Raw genomic sequence first — 18,707 nt, 5'->3', positions numbered from 1 at the left:
CCCCTGCGATGACCGCCAATGCAAGGTTGCAGTGAGACTTGCTCTTCTAGCTGACAGCAACAGCCCGCTGTGACCACTAATACAAAGCTCCACCGACTGCTGGCTCTTCACCCCAAAACAGAAACTGTCCGTGACTCCCAACTTGCTCCTCATGCTGACAATGACCTCTTTGCACCCCCACCCCCCCTCCAATGTGAACACCAGCTGCTCATGAGGACTTGAGAAGGTAACTCTTCAGATGGATGAACCTGCTTCATCCTTACGCCCCTGCTTCTTTGGGGTTGGAAAGAACTTGTTACTTTCCCTTGGTCCAGCATAGTCAAATAACCATGAGTGACACTTTGTGTATCTCAGGGCTATTTTTACCTACAATTGTAAAAAGTCATATTTCCAGGTGTATTCATTGGATTTTTGTTGTTTTGGTTTCATTTTATTTATTACATTTTATCCTATTCTTTAATTGATTTGGGATTTTCTTAGTATGTTTTCACTATATTACTGTTAAAGTGATACATACAGTACTTTATACATTGCGTCTAAGTTAATTCAAACTGCTTTTGTGCAAGGCTACCAGATGATTAAGCACAGGTTTATTTAGTGACTCTTGTGGTTCACCCTGACAAGGATTGTGTATATTATTTGAGTGCGGCTTCCACTACTTTCAACTAATACATCAATTTCTTACACATAGGTGCCGATTCCAATCCTGTAAAACCCGGGTACGAATGGTCGTACGGAGCGTATTCTCCGTCCGACTCGTACCCGGGAAAACCACCTTACAAAACCAGCAAGTACGATTCGTACAGAAATACCATTTCTGTACGAATCGTAAAAAACAGCGACCGTCAAAAAAATACCTAGTATTCTGATCCTGGACAGCACGTACGCGACGTCCGCACGGAGTCAGGCAGCGTTTTACGGACCAGCAAGTACGAGTCGTCCCTACGTCATTCCGCACAGCTATTTTTTTACGGCAGCTAAAAATAGCCGGAAACATGAGTCCGATGCGAAAAAGGAGCCCCGGTATGCGACGGACAGACATGGACCCCATCCTACGTGTCATCCCGGCCCTCTTAGCCTACGACCTGGTGCACAGAAACCGACGCAGACACCGCAGAAGGTGAGAACAACACCCAGGGGTCAAGGGGGGGTGAGGGGCAGGAAACATACCCCCTAACCAAAGTAAAACCTACAATATTGAGGACATACATTACCTCCAGGGTCTGGTCACTTCGGGGGGCGTGTCCACCAATCCCTGCGTATCGCAACAACGGAAGTGGACGTGTACGCGTACCCCTATGGCAACACTACAATAGTGCTACGCACCGTACTCACACATACATAGCGTGGGTACGGTCCGTAGCACCATATTAGTGGTGCCATGGGGGTACACGTGGTACGGACTGTACCCACGCCCTCAGAGCGTGGGTACAGCCTGTACCACGCGTACCCCTAAGTCACCACTACAATGGTGGTACGGACCATACCCACACCCTCAGAACGTGGGTACGGTCCGTACCACCATTGTAGTGGTGACGTAGGGGTACATGTAGTACGGACCGTACCCACACCCTCAGAGCGTGGGTACGGTGTGTCCAAGTACGGGGCTGGGGTACGGTGTTGGGGTACGGGGCTGGGGTACGGTGCGTACAAGTACGGGCTGGGGTACGGCGCTGGGGTACGGTGTGTCCAAATACGGGACTGAGGTACAGTGTTGGGGTACGGCGCTGGGGTTCGGTGCGTCCAAGTACGGGGCTGGGGTACGGTGTTGGGGTACGGCGCTGGGGTACGGTGCGCACAAGTAGGGGCTGAGGTACGGTGCATACAAGAACGGGGCTGGGGTACGCTGGGGTACGGTGCGCACAAGTACGGGGCTGGGGTACGGTGCGTACAAGCACGGGGCTGGGGTACGGTGAGTACAAGTACGGGGCTGGGGTACGGTGATGGGGTACGGTGCGCACAAGTACGGGGCTGGGGTACGGTGCTGGGGTACAGTGCGTCCAAGTACGGGGCTGAGGGTATGGTGTTGGGGTACGGCGCTGGGGTACGGTGCGTATAAGTATGGGGCTGGGGTACGCTGGGGTATGGTGTGTACAAGTATGGGGCTGGGATACAGTGTTGGGGTACGGCGCTGGGATACGGTGCGTACAAGTACGGGGCTGGGGTACGGTGCTGGGGTACGGTGCGTACAAGTACGGGGCTGGGGTACGGTGTTGGGGTACGGCGCTGGGGTACGGTGTTGGGGTACGGTGCGCACAAGTACAGGTCTGGGCTACGGTGGTGGGGTACGGCGCGTACACGTACGGGGCTGGGGTACAGTGCGGACATGGGGGGGTACGGTGCTGACATACAGGGGTACGGTGCTGACATATGCGGGGGAGGGGGGGCTGTATGACTCGTATCCCGGGTACAATTTTCCCCGGATACGAGTGGTACTGCGTTGGCTCCATATGGGTCCTTTTCCATGCGCTTGTGTATTCGGAAGGGCTGTACGGATCGTACTTGCGCGCTCGGACTTCAGTTTTATGATTTGTACGTGAAACTGTCCGGCTCCCACTCGAACCTTTTTCCCGAAGTGATTCGTATGTATTTTTCACGTATGAATCGTACTTCACCGGTTGTACGGGACTTGTACGATTCGTACGTAAAAATATACGGATACGAGTCGTACGGGAATTTTTTTTACCCGATCGGAATCGCCACCATAATGTCATTATCTGTTCCTTTCATAATCAAGTGCACGGTTAGGTTTTTGTTACCTCTCAAACCATTATAAATTGTTGAAATCCCTGTGTATATTAAAATGCACTTTGTTTACTTGACTTCTTCATCAATTGTGATGAATTTATAACATTCTGCTCTTCCCAGCTGCCAATCAGATTTTAAAAGTGTGCCTGAAAAATAATGATGTAAATTAAAAAACATACTTTTTTCTCAGTTACAGTGAAAACAGGAACATGCCCATCACCACCAGCTCAGTGTGGGCTCCCACTGCCTGCAAAGCAGTGCGAAGATGACCGTGATTGTCCAGGCAGAAAGAAGTGCTGCTCCCAGTGTGGGATAAAGTGCACCAATCCTTCAGGTGTGGTTTGGTCCATATTTTGTATGGATGGAGTAATGTTGGGGTTTGGTAAAAGAATTACCCATGCAAAAGTTTTTCAGAGCTTCACCTTTGGACAGAGATGTTTCATGAATAGGGATCAGAAATAGTGTGCTTGGATTTTGAGACCAGAGCTGAAGTGCCAGGTCAGGCACAGAATTTGAAGAATATTAACCCACTTGTAGCTCATGGGACTGAGCTGAGTCTAAGTTCCTGGTTGTCATGGCTAGAGGGAGCTCTTATTCAGGACTTTCAGAGTAACTCCAACATCCACAAGAGAAAAGGGTCTGGATATTATGTTCTTGGTGTGCTTAGATAAAGATAATCTTGAGTTTCAGTAATCTGACCTCCAACTCACCAGATCTGCAAGATCCAGTCAAAGAGTAGGCATGTCGACATGTGAATTGATTTTATTCAATGATTCTTAGGTGTGGGTGTGGGAAGCTAAAACAGTGTGGCTACAAATACAAGACATTTTCTTATTGTACATTAACAATGTCATCAGAGTAATGGAAGGCAGGATTTCAGGTGAGTACACTGATTTGTGTTTGTGTTTTTTCAAGTGTTTATTCACCAATGCCTTTTTTTTGCACACACAGTGAATGCTATCATTTTAGCCTATAAATAATATGAGCTGTTTAAGTAGATGAAAATCAGATTTTCAATTTAATGAGGAAAGTTAAAACAATAGGCAATAGTCGTAGTCCTAATGGTAATAACCAAGAAGTAGTAACTAACAACAAGTGCCCTCCCATGTGCCTGAATCAATCAATCAAGTGACTTGTAAAGCACTACTACTGACCCGGAACAGGCTCCAGGTGTTGGAAACACATACCAGGCTGATTGAGGCTGACACATTCCACTGCGACAATGGTCTGTATTTTGCTTCTCAAAAAGGATGAGGCAAGCTAGTGAAGGGCTCCAGCGGCCTAGTAGCATATCACAGACTGAATATGATCCTAAACCGTAGAGAAAGCATCCCATTGAGCTTCACTCTATCCCTGACTTCATCCAGTGAAGTGAAATGCTGTAAACATTTTGTGTTTGTCACTAGGGCTGATGTGGATACTATACTTGTCTTAGGTAGTTCTGAGATTCTTTACCACAACGGGGCCTATTATAAATTGTTTGGTTTTTGGCCTAGAATCCTCCTCATCCCCACTAAGAGTTGCCGATCCGGTGTTCATCACTGCATCTGGTGGGGCAGGACTTATTCTCAAATGAAAGATAATGGAGAATAACACCTGGGAATCAGTGGTCCCACACCGATTCCTATATATTTTATTCCATTCTTACTTCAGACTTATCCATCTTTCAGGTAAAGTCTCTTGATGAAATGGTTCCAAACCATGGTGATTGCACATTTGTTGCAATTTGGTTGGGGGATGTAACTTCGGTTAGCCCCCCATCAGGATTACCCATGTACTGATAATGAGGCCACAAGCGGTTACTTGAAATGAAGTGTTTAGATGTTTATACTATGGGACTGACATGTGACATTGTTTGTGTTGTACTCACTACAAATGAGCAAATGAGGCAGATTTATGAAATGATAAAACAAACAAATTAATACATGAATTTAATGTAGAGTGTGTATAGTGTTCTTTCCCAAACAAGATAAGTCAAGGCTCATCATAGGTGATTTCCACATCACATGTTTACAATAATCCTGATAGCGAGGTGGCTTTTCTTCTGGTGGGTGATAACAAGAAGCTAATGAGCAACCATGATAGGATTACATGAGGACAAAGAGTCCCCAAGGCAGTAGTGCTGTCTCTTCCTACTATGTTTTTTTTTGGTGCACTGACAACATATCGATGTAAAAAATATTGATGAAAAAATATAGACTGGAAAAATATCAACTCTCTATAATTAAACAGGTAAGTGCAAAAATATTGAAGTAAAAAATGTAGATGTACAAAATATCGACTTAAAAATACATATAAAATAAAATATATTAAATAATATTATTATTTTTAACAAGATAAATTAAATTTAATTTACATTTTAACTAAATATAACAAATACACTTAATTAAATAAATATAAGCACTCAAACATAATAATCTGTACATGTATTTACTTAAGAATAATTTATTACCTATTATCTTTATTTAAACTTTTAAATTATATATCAATTGAATATATTACCTACTGGCGGTCGCCAGTAGGTAGTTATAGTTAGGACCGTGTTTCCATAGGAAATCCGCAACATTCTATTTTGAATAACTTTGGCGCCGATTGACGAATCCTCGCGAAATTTTCAAAATAGGTGAGGCGCTCCGCTCCGCTCCTTCCCTGAAAGTCTCGGAGGGATTCGTCAAGTGGGGGCTGAGAAAAAGGGGGGGTCCCAAAACGCGTTTTCCCCATGCATTTTTCCATAGGACCTTTAGTCCAAGCTGCAGCCCGAATGGCTGAACAGAATTACTTGAAATTTGGCAAAGAGGTAGTCCTCAGGTCAGGGATGTGCCTTTTGTAGGTCTGGTGTAAATGTGTTCAGTATTTGCTGAGAAAATAGCATTTGAATCAATATATATATCTATAGGCGCGCTCCGAGCGCTTACGGTAAGCTTACCGTACGCGCACGGTGCCATGCGCGAGCTCAATTCTGATTGGTGGTTACATGACTGTAAACATTCGAATCGGTCGAAATCAGGAAGTGTCGGCCTCCATTTTGTGTGTCTCACACTGATAAAAAAAGGAGGAGAACGTGGAAAGGGGGCAACGAAGAGAGTTGCAGACCCCCTAGCGTTTGTCAGGAGGTCCAAGAAGGCCATAAAAGTATGAAAAATACATTTAAATGTTTTTTAAAAAAATCGCGGGGTGCGCGTACGGTAAGCTTACCGTACGCGTACGGTAGAAAATAAAAAAAAAAGAAGAAAAAAACAAATTTAAGTGATAAGATATTAGGGGGCTCTAAAAAGAGCCGTTGTGTTCATTGAGTGTTTTTTGGTACCTACAAGTAAGTACCGATGCAGAGTCTAAAGTTTAAGAGGAAGACTCTGTTCCCTTCATCATTGAAATGAACACCGTCTCCTCTATAAATGTCTTACATGTTGTAACACAAGTTGTTGTGGTATATAGAACCCATACCATAGTCTCTGAGGAAAGCAGAAACAGATTTGTTGACGTGCTTTCTTGCTTTGTCAATCTGCGGACAAAATTGGTAGGACCAGTTCCACTTTTGCCTTTGGCATATGTTAGAATATACAAAGGCAGAATGAGGAAAAAGCGACATCAATTGCACAAAGGTGTCCTTAATAAGCATTTCCAGACCTACACCAGTTAAAGTGCCTAGGTCATTTCCACCACAGTGCACAATAATAAGGTTAGGGTGTGGGAGATGTAGAAAGGTTTTCACCAAAGGCATTAATTGGTGCCACCTTTAACCCTCTCTGACCAATCCATTTAATGTCTACATTTGGCAAAGCAAGGTCTCTCACCATACCTCTTTTTTCTGCAAATGTTTCACTCCAGAAGACATAGCTGTGACCTACAATCCACACTGTGAACATCTTTCAAGGAGATCTGGATGCACTCTGAAGGTGGCTTTCAGTAGAATGGCAAAATGAAATGAAAGACAGTTTCAAAATGGAGGCATACATATTTTTTTTTAAATAAAAAGGACTCATTGGCTGTTTCACACCATTCTACACTAAAAACTAGGCTGTATGTGTACATTTATAGAAGCATGTTTTGTATTGGTTTAGAAAATTGTGTTCCCACAGAAGAATAGTTTGGATTTGCTGTTAGGTTGGACAGGTGAAGCACTCTTGGTCTTTCGATTTGAAACATTGTGTGGTGAACTTCTGACCTCTCTCCTCACAGCAGTGTTCCATGAGCTGTTGCTATGGTAGCAGGCAGAAGTCAAGTTGGGGGAAGGGACCATTTGGAAAAGGGTTGAAGTTTTCAACCAATAGAAATGTATGATTTCATTTAAAAAAAAGTGGGAAGCACTGAGATTTGTAATTAACATGTATATGTGTGAAAAAAGAAAGGGAAACATTGCCATTAATTGGTTCTGCTCAGAGGAGAGAGGTGTACAGCTCTGATATTCTGACTGTGATAGTCTGCTGTTTGAGTGCCACATTTCTTTCTCAACTAACACATTTTAAAGGTGAGTTATGAGTTTGAGAGGGGATGTATGTGGTGAATTTTGCATGAGTCTATGAGCACAGAGGAATTGCTGTCAGAGATGTATTTCGTGTTTCTCTGGTTCTTTTGGGAAGTAACCATGCGTATGTCTCTTGCTACTGAAAATACACAGTCTGCATAAGCAGACTGTTAGCACACACCCAGCAGTTTATCCTGTAGAATCATGCTGAGTATTCACAAGTGACTGGTGTTTTATGGAAGCAGTGAGTAACGCTAATACATTCAACATCACTAAGGCTGATTTATTTTGCTGGAGTGTAGTCAGTCACCAAGGTCACACATGTTCATGGTCAGAAAAAGCTGTTTGGATATGTGCTGTTTTCTGTGTCTGAAAACTGTAATGAAAATGTATGCAACTGTTAGAGTAATTAACGCTTGCAGGAAAAAAACAGTAGTAAGTGTGCTTTGAAATTGGCAAGCAAATTTCGTTTTCTGCCTAAAAACACAGAAAACAGTAGTAAGTGTGCTTTGAAATTGGCAAGCAAATTTCATTTTACGCGTAAAATCACAGCATGAGTCTGTGAGCATAGAGGAATTGCTGTCAGAGATGTATTTGGTGTCTCTCTGGTTCTTTTGGGAAGTAACCATGCGTATGTCTCTTGCAACTGAAAATACACAGTCTGCATAAGCAGACTGTTAGTACACACCCAGCAGTTTATCCTGTAGAATCATGCTGAGTATTCACAAGTGACTGGTGTTTTATGGAAGCAGTGAGTAACGCTAATACATTCAACATCACTAAGGCTGATTTCTTTTGCTGGAGTGTAGTCAGTCACCAAGGTCACACATGTTCATGGTCTGAAAAAGCTGTTTGGATATGTGCTGTTTTCTGTGTCTGAAAACTGTAATGAAAATGTATGCGACTGTTAGAGTAATTAACGCTTGCAGGAAAAAAACAGTAGTAAGTGTGCTTTGAAATTGGCAAGCAAATTTCGTTTTCTGCCTAAAAACACAGAAAACAGTAGTAAGTGTGCTTTGAAAATGGCAAGCAAATTTCATTTTACGCGTAAAATCATAGCATGAGTCTGTGAGCATAGTGGAATTGCTGTCAGAGATGTATTTGGTGTCTCTCTGGTTCTTTTGGGAAGTAACCATGCGTATGTCTCTTGCAACTGAAAATACACAGTCTGCATAAGCAGACTGTTAGCACACACCCAGCAGTTTATCCTGTAGAATCAGGCTGAGTATTCACAAGTGAATGGTGTTTCATGGAAGCAGTGAGTAACGCTAATACATTCAACATAACTAAGGCTGATTTATTTTGCTGGAGTGTAGTCAGTCACCAAGATCACACATGTTCAAGGTCAGAAAAAGCTGTTTGGACATGTGCTGTTTTCTGTGTCTGAAAACTGTAATGAAAATGTATGCGACTGTTAGAGTAATTAACGCTTGCAGGAAAAAAACAGTACTAAGTGTGCTTTGAAATTGGCAAGCAAATTTCGTTTTCTGCCTAAAAACACAGAAAACAGTAGTAAGTGTGCTTTGAAAATGGCAAGCAAATTTCATTTTACGCGTAAAATCACAGCATGAGTCTGTGAGCATAGAGGAATTGCTGTCAGAGATGTATTTGGTGTCTCGCTGGTTCTTTTGGGAAGTAACCATGCGTATGTCTCTTGCAACTGAAAATACACAGTCTGCATAAGCAGACTGTTAGCACACACCCAGCAGTTTATCCTGTAGAATCATGCTGAGTATTCACAAGTGACTGGTGTTTTATGGAAGCAGTGAGTAACGCTAATACATTCAACATCACTAAGGCTGATTACTTTTGTTGGAGTGTAGTCAGTCACCAAGGTCACACATGTTCATGGTCTGAAAAAGCTGTTTGGATATGTGCTGTTTTCTGTGTCTGAAAACTGTAATGAAAATGTATGCGACTGTTAGAGTAATTAACGCTTGCAGGAAAAAAACAGTACTAAGTGTGCTTTGAAATTGGCAATCAAATTTCGTTTTCTGCCTAAAAACACAGAAAACAGTAGTAAGTGTGCTTTGAAATTGGCAAGCAAATTTAATTTTACGCGTAAAATCACAGCATGAGTCTGTGAGCATAGAGGAATTGCTGTCAGAGATGTATTTGGTGTCTCTCTGGTTCTTTTGGGAAGTAACCATGCGTATGTCTCTTGCAACTGAAAATACACAGTCTGCATAAGCAGACTGTTAGCACACACCCAGCAGTTTATCCTGTAGAATCATGCTGAGTATTCACAAGTGACTGGTGTTTTATGGAAGCAGTGAGTAACGCTAATACATTCAACATCACTAAGGCTGATTTCTTTTGCTGGAGTGTAGTCAGTCACCAAGGTCACACATGTTCATGGTCAGAAAAAGCTGTTTGCACATGTGCTGTTTTCTGTGTCTGAAAACTGTAATGAAAATGTATGCGACTGTTAGAGTAATTAACGCTTGCAGGAAAAAAACAGTACTAAGTGTGCTTTGAAATTGGCAAGCAAATTTAATTTTACGCGTAAAATCACAGCATGAGTCTGTGAGCATAGAGGAATTGCTGTCAGAGATGTATTTGGTGTCTCTCTGGTTCTTTTGGGAAGTAACCATGCGTATGTCTCTTGCAACTGAAAATACACAGTCTGCATAAGCAGACTGTTAGCACACACCCAGCAGTTTATCCTGTACAATCATGCTGAGTATTCACAAGTGAGTGGTGTTTCAGGTAGCAGTGAGTAATGCTAATACATTCAACATCACTAAGGCTGATTTCTTTTGCTGGAGTGTAGTCAGTCACCAAGGTCACACATGTTCATGGTCAGAAAAAGCTGTTTGCACATGTGCTGTTTTCTGTGTCTGAAAACTGTAATGAAAATGTATGCGACTGTTAGAGTAATTAACGCTTGCAGGAAATAAACAGTACTAAGTGTGCTTTGAAATTGGCAAGCAAATTTTGTTTTCTGCCTAAAAACACAGAAAACTGTAGTAAGTGTGCTTTGAAAATGGCAAGCAAATTTCATTTTACGCGTAAAATCACAGCATGAGTCTGTGAGCATAGAGGAATTGCTGTCAGAGATGGTTTTGGTGTCTCTCTGGTTCTTTTGGGAAGTAACCATGCGTATGTCTCTTGCAACTGAAAATACACAGTCTGCATAAGCAGACTGTTAGCACACACCCAGCAGTTTATCCTGTAGAATCATGCTGAGTATTCACAAGTGACTGGTGTTTCATGGAAGCAGTGAGTAACGCTAATACATTCAACATCACTAAGGCTGATTTCTTTTGCTGGAGTGTAGTCAGTCACCAAGGTCACACATGTTCATGGTCAGAAAAAGCTGTTTGCACATGTGCTGTTTTCTGTGTCTGAAAACTGTAATGAAAATGTGTGCGACTGTTAGAGTAATTAACGCTTGCAGGAAAAAAACAGTAGTAAGTGTGCTTTGAAATTGGCAAGCAAATTTCGTTTTCTGCCTAAAAACACAGAAAACAGTAGTAAGTGTGCTTTGAAATTGGCAAGCAAATTTAATTTTACGCGTAAAATCACAGCATGAGTCTGTGAGCATAGAGGAATTGCTGTCAGAGATGTATTTGGTGTCTCTCTGGTTCTTTTGGGAAGTAACCATGCGTATGTCTCTTGCAACTGAAAATACACAGTCTGCATAAGCAGACTGTTAGCACACACCCAGCAGTTTATCCTGTAGAATCATGCTGAGTATTCACAAGTGACTGGTGTTTTATTGAAGCAGTGAGTAACGCTAATACATTCAACATAACTAAGGCTGATTTCTTTTGCTGGAGTGTAGTCAGTCACCAAGGTCACACATGTTCATGGTCAGAAAAAGCGGTTTGGACATGTGCTGTTTTCTGTGTCTGAAAACTGTAATGAAAATGTATGCGACTGTTAGAGTAATTAACGCTTGCAGGAAAAAAACAGTACTAAGTGTGCTTTGAAATTGGCAATCAAATTTCGTTTTCTGCCTAAAAACACAGAAAACAGTAGTAAGTGTGCTTTGAAATTGGCAAGCAAATTTAATTTTACGCGTAAAATCACAGCATGAGTCTGTGAGCATAGAGGAATTGCTGTCAGAGATGTATTTGGTGTCTCTCTGGTTCTTTTGGGAAGTAACCATGCGTATGTCTCTTGCAATTGAAAATACACAGTCTGCATAAGCAGACAGTTAACACACACCCAGCAGTTTAACCTGTAGAATCATGCTGAGTATTCACAAGTGACTGGTGTTTTATGGAAGCAGTGAGTAACGCTAATACATTCAACATCACTAAGGCTGATTTCTTTTGCTGGAGTGTAGTCAGTCACCAAGGTCACACATGTTCATGGTCTGAAAAAGCTGTTTGGACATGTGCTGTTTTCTGTATCTGATAACTGTAATGAAAATGTATCAGACTGTTGAAGTACTTAACACTTGCAGAAAAAAACAGTAGTAAGTGTGCTTTGAAATTGGCAAGCAAATTTCATTTTCTGCGTAAAGTCACAGCATGAGTCTTTTATGGCATTTTTGGACCCCCTGACAAATGCTAATGCATTCAACATCACCAAGGTTCATTATCTTTGCAGGAGTGCAGTCAGTCTGCCAGGTTACACATGTATATGCTCGAAAAAAGGAGATTGCACATGTGCTGTTTTCTGCCTCTGTAAACTATAAAGAAAATGTGTCAGACTGTTAGAGTAATTAACAATTGCAAAAAAAAAAATAAAATAAGTGTGCTTTTGAATTGCAAAAGAAATATCGTGTTCTGTCTAGAATTACACCAAGAGTCTGTGTGCACACAGGAATTGATCTTAGAGATTACATTCGTGTTGGTTTTCTTGTGTTTTCACTTGTAGGAAAGTGATAGATAGTGTTATAAGAAAAGAAATGATCATGACAAATATAGTAATATATTTAAATTACAAAAAAGGTATTTTTTTTTAGTTTCTTTCAGGTATTGCTGCAGAGCAGTGAAGGAAATATAAGATGCCTATAAAATCAAGACAAAGAAAACAACAGAAAAAAAGGTTTATTTGAAGACAACTGGAGGACCCAGGTTAGTTGAAGATGCTCATGTTGGGAAAAAGAAAAAGTCTTCTGGTAAGCAGACAAAGGAATTCTTTAAAAATATATTTAAAAAAATGAAACATTTTAAAAATGCCCCCCTTGGAAAAACTGTTTCAAGTAGAAAACAACAGGAGAATAGTGAGAATTTACTAAATGCTAATGTACAAGCAGAAGCTATAATAATTAACTTGAAAAGAAAATCAGCATTTAAAGAGATCCGTAGGAAAATGTTTCAGAGAAGAGTGATGTCCAATTTGCTAAAGGATGTGAAAAAATATAAGAAAAGAGCAAAATTTTTAAAGAGAAAAAAAGATATTGAAGCCATTGTAGCAAAGGCTTTAAATTTAAAAAGAAAACTATTCATTTTAATTTTGAACAGGATGCGTACATTAGAAAAAATAGTTAATGTAATGAAGTCCCAAAGCAAAAAGAAAAGAGTAGTAAAAAGAAATAACTTTTGTAAAGTGTTTTTAGGAGAATGGATGCATAGTTCAAGTACTGAACCATTTTTTAATGAAGAGAGTTATCTTCAAAGTAATAGTTTGCTGCATGCAGTTGACACCAGTGGTCGAGCATATGAAGTTAAGGATGGTTGTATAATGGAAAAGGAGAAAATGGTTCCAAGAAATGAGGAAGAAGTGATTGCAGATGAGGTTATGGGGAGACGTCCTAAAGCCCCAGTGTATACTTGGAATTGTAGTAGTATTTGTACTTTGCGACAGGAATCTATTGATAAATTACGTGAGTTTTTAAGAGAATATAGTAAAAAGAGTGTTAAACAGAAGATTAAGGTGCTTCAAGGACTAGATCCATGCAGAGTGAGAGAGAATACTGGTTTGCAAGGTCACTCTCTGGCTTGTTTATCTAGGAAAGTTTGTCAAAGTGTTTTTCACCATTTTAGGATGCTGGCAGTTCATCATACTGAAATTAGGAAATTTGTGAGAAGATTGTATTTTGCTAAAAGTCCAGCACTAAAGTTAAATGAGTTGAATAAGGCTCTGTTTCGTGGATCTGTATCAGATGTTGAGAAGGTTACTGATGAGATTCAGTTTTGTTACTTTGGGCCAGAACAAGAAAGTGCAGGGAATGACACAGTTATTGAGGAAAATGTGGAAGAGAATGTACAACCCTCCGTAAATAAGAAATTTGAAGATCAAATTACAAAATTTGCTATCATCTCTAATGAAAGACCAAATATTACTTGTATTTGTTGCCGGAGAAGCCATTACAAAATCCAAACAAGAAGAAGATAACTATAAGTGGAAGGATTTTGCAACATATACATTTCTTGAAAATTGTTTTGATTTGGGTGAAGATCATCGTATTTGTAAATACTGTTACAACAAGTTGGAAGAAAATAAAATGCCAGCTAGAGCTATACATAATAATTTAGAATTGGTTGAAGTTCCTGCAGAACTTTCTGATTTACATACGTATGAGTCTATACTCATTCAATGTGTTCATCCGTTCCAGACCATAGTACGTATGGAGCCAAAAACAGGCAAATTACCTCCTTCAGATTTACAGAGAGGTTTAAAAGGAAGAGTTGTCTATTTGCCGTTGGATTTGAAAACAAATATGGAAACTATTGACACAGATACCTTGGAAACTGAACCATTAGTTATTCTGGTTAATGGTGTACCTACAAAGAATAAGAAAATTTGTCAGGAATTGGTAGATGTACGGAAAGTACAAAGAGCAAATTTATATTTGAAAAGGAATAATAAATGGTATGAAGCCATTTATATGGATGAAGATGAAGAAGATTTAGTAGGAGACACAGACACACCAACTGGGCAAATTGAAAAAGTTGACAAGTCAAAAGAAGAAGAAATTTATGAACATTTCAGCATACATCCTCTTCATTCAAAAGAAGTAATGGCAAACACCATTGATCTGTTTCAAATGAAAAAAGCACAAGGAACTCCTGTGAGTGTATGGGAGGAGAGTTTGGAAGCTCGATGTTTTCCCCAGCTGTTTCCTACAGGAGAAGGTGGACGATATGATGAACGTCCAGTCCAGATTCCTGCTTCTGAGTATCGGACTACAAGATTATATGCAGAAGATCCCAGATTTCGTCAAAGTATTCCTTATTTGTTCCATCTGTTATTTGAAAGTGACTTGTCTGCACTATCTTATGCAGTAAACCACATTTTAAAAAGTGGAACACATCTACATAATGTGTCTGCTAAGGATTTTAGGAACAAAGTGCAGCAGCGAGATGATCATTTGGAATCACAATTGATCAATCTGATGGCTTGTCAGCGTGGGATGAATGAATATTGGTACAGCCGCCATGGAGAATTGAAATGTATGTTACGGAATTTAGGAACTCCAACATGGTTCCTAACCCTAAGCTGTGCCGAATACGCTTGGGATGATTTACTGGATTTTCTACGAGAGGTAAATTCAAACATTAAAACATTAAAAACATCGAATACAAGACAGCAGGAGAACTGTGCTCATTGGATCCGGTTAATGTTTGCAGATATTTCAATCATAGATTTGAGGCTATGATGTCCTTTATCTGCAACAAAAAAAATCCACCACTTGTAGAAGTTTTGGATTTCTTTTGGAGAAAAGAGTACCAAGCAAAAGGTGCTCCTCACATTCATATGCTGTTGTGGATCAAGGATGCTCCAAAATTTGGAACAGATGCTGATGAAGCAGTGTTATCTTTCATTGAAGAATATGCAACATGTGCTATACCTAAAAGCACAGAAGAGAAAAAGTTAAAAGAGCCAGTTTTACGTTTCCAAAGTCATCGCTGTGGAAAATACTGTCGACGGAAGTACAAGACCAAAGATAAATTCTACACAAAATGTCGATTTGGATTTCCAAGACCTGTTCTTTCAAAAGGAAGAGTCAACAGTTTTATGTCAGCTGTGCGACATACTATTACAAGAAAATCTCCCAAAAATACGTACAACCTGAGAAGAAAAGAAGAGTCAAAATATATAAATGACTACAACCCAGTCATTTTATCCATGTGGAATGCTAACATGGATATTCAGTATGTGGCAGACAATTCTATTGCTGTTGCTCGGTATGTCACATCATACATTACTAAATCTGAGAAAAAAGAATTGAAGGAAATGTGGGAAGAGATTTCTCACGAGAAGACTGTCAGTAAGAAGCTGTACAGTTTCATTTTGAAGATGTTAACGCATCGAGAAATTGGATCCTACGAATGTTCAGATAGGTTATCATCTGCAAGTCTTTACTCGAAATCCAGAAGAATAATTTGGGTCAGTTTAGGCCTTGCAGGAATGCGAAATCGGGTACTGAAATCTGTTGGAGAAATTGAATATTTGGACGAGAACGACCCAGAAAGTACAGATATTTTGAAAACAAACATGTTGGACATATATTACCCAAAAAGAAGTCATCATCTTGAGAACATGTGTCTCTATGAAGTGCTGCAGAACTACATTTTTTCACGGAAAGCCACAGAAGACATCAACGATGGAAAATATAAAGTCATTGGTGAGGAAGGATGTTTAGTGAAGCAAACAAAAGGAAGTTTGATTAATCACAGGAAGCTGAGTTGTGACACTACTGACAAAAAGGAATTTTACTACTTGGCACTTTTACAGTTGTTTAAACCATGGCGTTCAGAGGACGAACTACTTGGAGAATTTCAAAGCTATGAGGATTCATTTAATGCATGTAAAGATACCATTGAATGCAGTATTTTCAGGAATTATGTCCAAATGTTAAACGAAGAAATTGAACAGGAAGCTACAATTGCAGCTCAAGTAGCTAGAGACAGTTCTCAAGACAGCCAAAGTTCTGGAATGCTCAGTCAAGATCCCCTAGGACAACCAATCGTAGAAAATGAAGCTGCAATAGCCATGACTGAAGTGGAAACGGCTATGAATCAAGCAAAGGAAGATTCAATAGACTTACCAGATTTGGAACAACAACTGAATGAAGAACAACGACAAATTTATGAGGAGGTCAGAAAAAAAATTGATCACGGATTATTACATGAAAATAAAGAGTGCACATGCACAGCATTTGAACCAATTAGGTTGTATGTGAGTGGACAAGCAGGAACTAGGAAAAGTTTCTTAATTAAAGTCATCAGAAGCTACCTACAGCAAAAAACTGATTCAACTTTATCTTGTGTTGTTACTGCTCCAACTGGATTAGCAGCATATAATATTAAAGGAATTACTCTCCATCGCTTGCTAATGTTACCAGTGGAGCATGAGAACAAAATAGAATATCACAAGCTAACTGGCGAAGCATGTTTCGAAGTTTCAAGAGTGTTGAAGAAGATGCAAGTTCTCATTATTGATGAGGTAAGGATGGTATCAAACTTAATGCTTGCCTTTGTGCATTTAAGAATGCAGCAAATTCTAAAAAGAGACTATGACGTGCTATTTGGAGGAAAACATGTTATAGTTTTTGGGGATCTACTGCAGCTCACTCGAGTTAAAGGACAACCAGTGTTTAATACTGTGACACATGAGGACACGAAGAAGTCATTAGGAAGCATTGGTAATGCGAATATTTGGTCATTCTTTGAGTACAAAGAACTCACTACCAATATGAGGCAAGCAAATGATGAAGAATATGGAAGTATTCTGAAAGATATCAGAATTGGACTACTCACAGAAGTAGGAAGAAAAGCAATACAGAGTCGGTTGCTACATAATTTATTTCCAAATGAGGAAATAGTTGCAGAGAAACTATACAAGAACATTGCAGAAAAAAATACTGTAATCTGCTTAATGCCAACACTACGTGAATGCTCGATATTCAATGAGGAACTTTTGAAATTGGAAAAGGAAGAGATTAAGAAAATGGAAGCAGTGGACAAAATCTAACATGAAAGAATTACTATTACATTAACAGGCGAACTGAAAAATAAATTGGATACTCTAGAGAAGAACATTTCGAAAACAGCTGGATTAGAAAAAAATCTATATCTTTGCATGAACTGTCGAGTATTTCTAAGGAGAAATTTGGATGTTGAAAAAGGTTTAGTGAATGGAGCTATGGGTAAAGTTGTGGGTTTTGTTAACTACCAGAAAAAAGAAGGAATTGAGTTTTTAAAAATAAAATTTGATCAGATTGAAGAGGTAAAAGACATTAGTCGTTGTTCAGTCCGTTTTTTGCTTGTGAAAGACTTATATGTACGTAGGAAGCAGTTTCCATTTTCTCTGGCATATGCTGTAACTATTCACAAGTGTCAAGGATTAACTGTTGATAGTGCATTTGTAAACATTGGATCTACAGTGTTCAAAGAAGGTATGGCATATGTTGCTTTGTCACGAGTGAAAACATTATCTGTTTTTTTCATGATAGACTTTGATGACTCAAAAGTTAGTGCTGATGCAAATTGTGTTCAGGAGTACAATAGATTAAGAAGAACCTATGCTCCTCATTTAGGTCAGTATCCTGTGTTGGAGAAACGTGTTGTTTGTCGGAAAAGGAGATTTGAGAATATCTGTAATGAGGATGTAGAGAAGAGAAAACAAAAAGAGAGTCATGTGATTGCAAGCAAAAAGAAAAAGGACAATGTTGAACAGGTTGTTGGTTTCCATTTTGAAAATAGCTCTGGTGTCAACTGCTATGCAAATGTAGTGCTGAAAGTGGTATTTTATCTTGAAAGTTTGCAAGAGTAGATAATAGAAAATCATGAAAAAAGATTCTGTTCTGTGCTAAGTCTTCTTTATGAGAAACTGAGTGTTGATAAAGCAAAAATAGAAAGTGCGAATGAAATTAGAAATCTATTAGATGTTTGTTCAGGACGAACACAGTTTTCACAAAATGTCCAGCAAGATGCACAGGAATTCTTGATGTACATTCTTTTGGTACTTGAAGATGAAGGGGTAGAAATAGAAAATATGTTTGGTCTGTCTTATAAATGGGAACATAGTTGTGAAAACTGTTTCTACACATGCAGCTCTAATGTTGATTCAGAAAGGTTTATCTATTTAACATTGCCAGAGACTAAATCAGTGACTTTTAGTAAATTAGTTAAAGATGCCAATCACAACATGGAATGTTCGAAATGTAAATCAGACATGTTTTTAACGTTATTTTTAAAGAATTATGGACAGTATGTAATTTTAATGATGCAACGTTGTAGAGCTGATGGAACAAAATTGGACACTTTAATAAAGAAATTTACAGGACAGCAATTATCAATTTCTGGCAAAACTTTTGTCACAGTTGCAATAATTTTCCATGATGGGCCTTTTGTAACTTAAATGTGAAAAAGGCTGGACACTGTGTAATGATTCTGAATTGGTTTTCAAGCAACGTTTGCCTTTTGATTTAGCAAATTCCTATTTAATTTTTCTGAAACCAAAATTTTAGAAAGAAATTGCAACATCTGTTGAAAACATTATTTCCATTTAATTGGATTACCATCGGAAATGTCATCAAATATTATTATAAAAATTACCATTTGGCCTTACGGAAAGGTAATAATTTGCA

The 18,707-nt window shown here is 39.5% G+C and overlaps 1 protein-coding gene across 1 annotated transcript in view; it reads left to right on the top strand.

Moving 5' to 3' along the window:
* The window catches only part of LOC146822222 (uncharacterized), a 563,188-nt gene that overhangs the window by 440,842 nt on the left and 103,639 nt on the right, over positions 1–18,707 (top strand). The window contains exon 21 of the mRNA XM_085609987.1: positions 2,939–3,082. Coding sequence (XP_085466113.1) covers positions 2,939–3,082 — 144 coding nt within the window. The remainder of the gene's footprint in view (positions 1–2,938; positions 3,083–18,707) is intronic.

The sequence above is a fragment of the Triturus cristatus genome, chromosome 6 (genome assembly GCF_964204655.1).
Source record: "Triturus cristatus chromosome 6, aTriCri1.1, whole genome shotgun sequence".
Lineage (NCBI taxonomy): Eukaryota > Metazoa > Chordata > Amphibia > Caudata > Salamandridae > Triturus > Triturus cristatus.
Note: the sequence above shows the minus strand (reverse complement) of the source record. Positions and strands in the feature narration are given on the sequence as shown.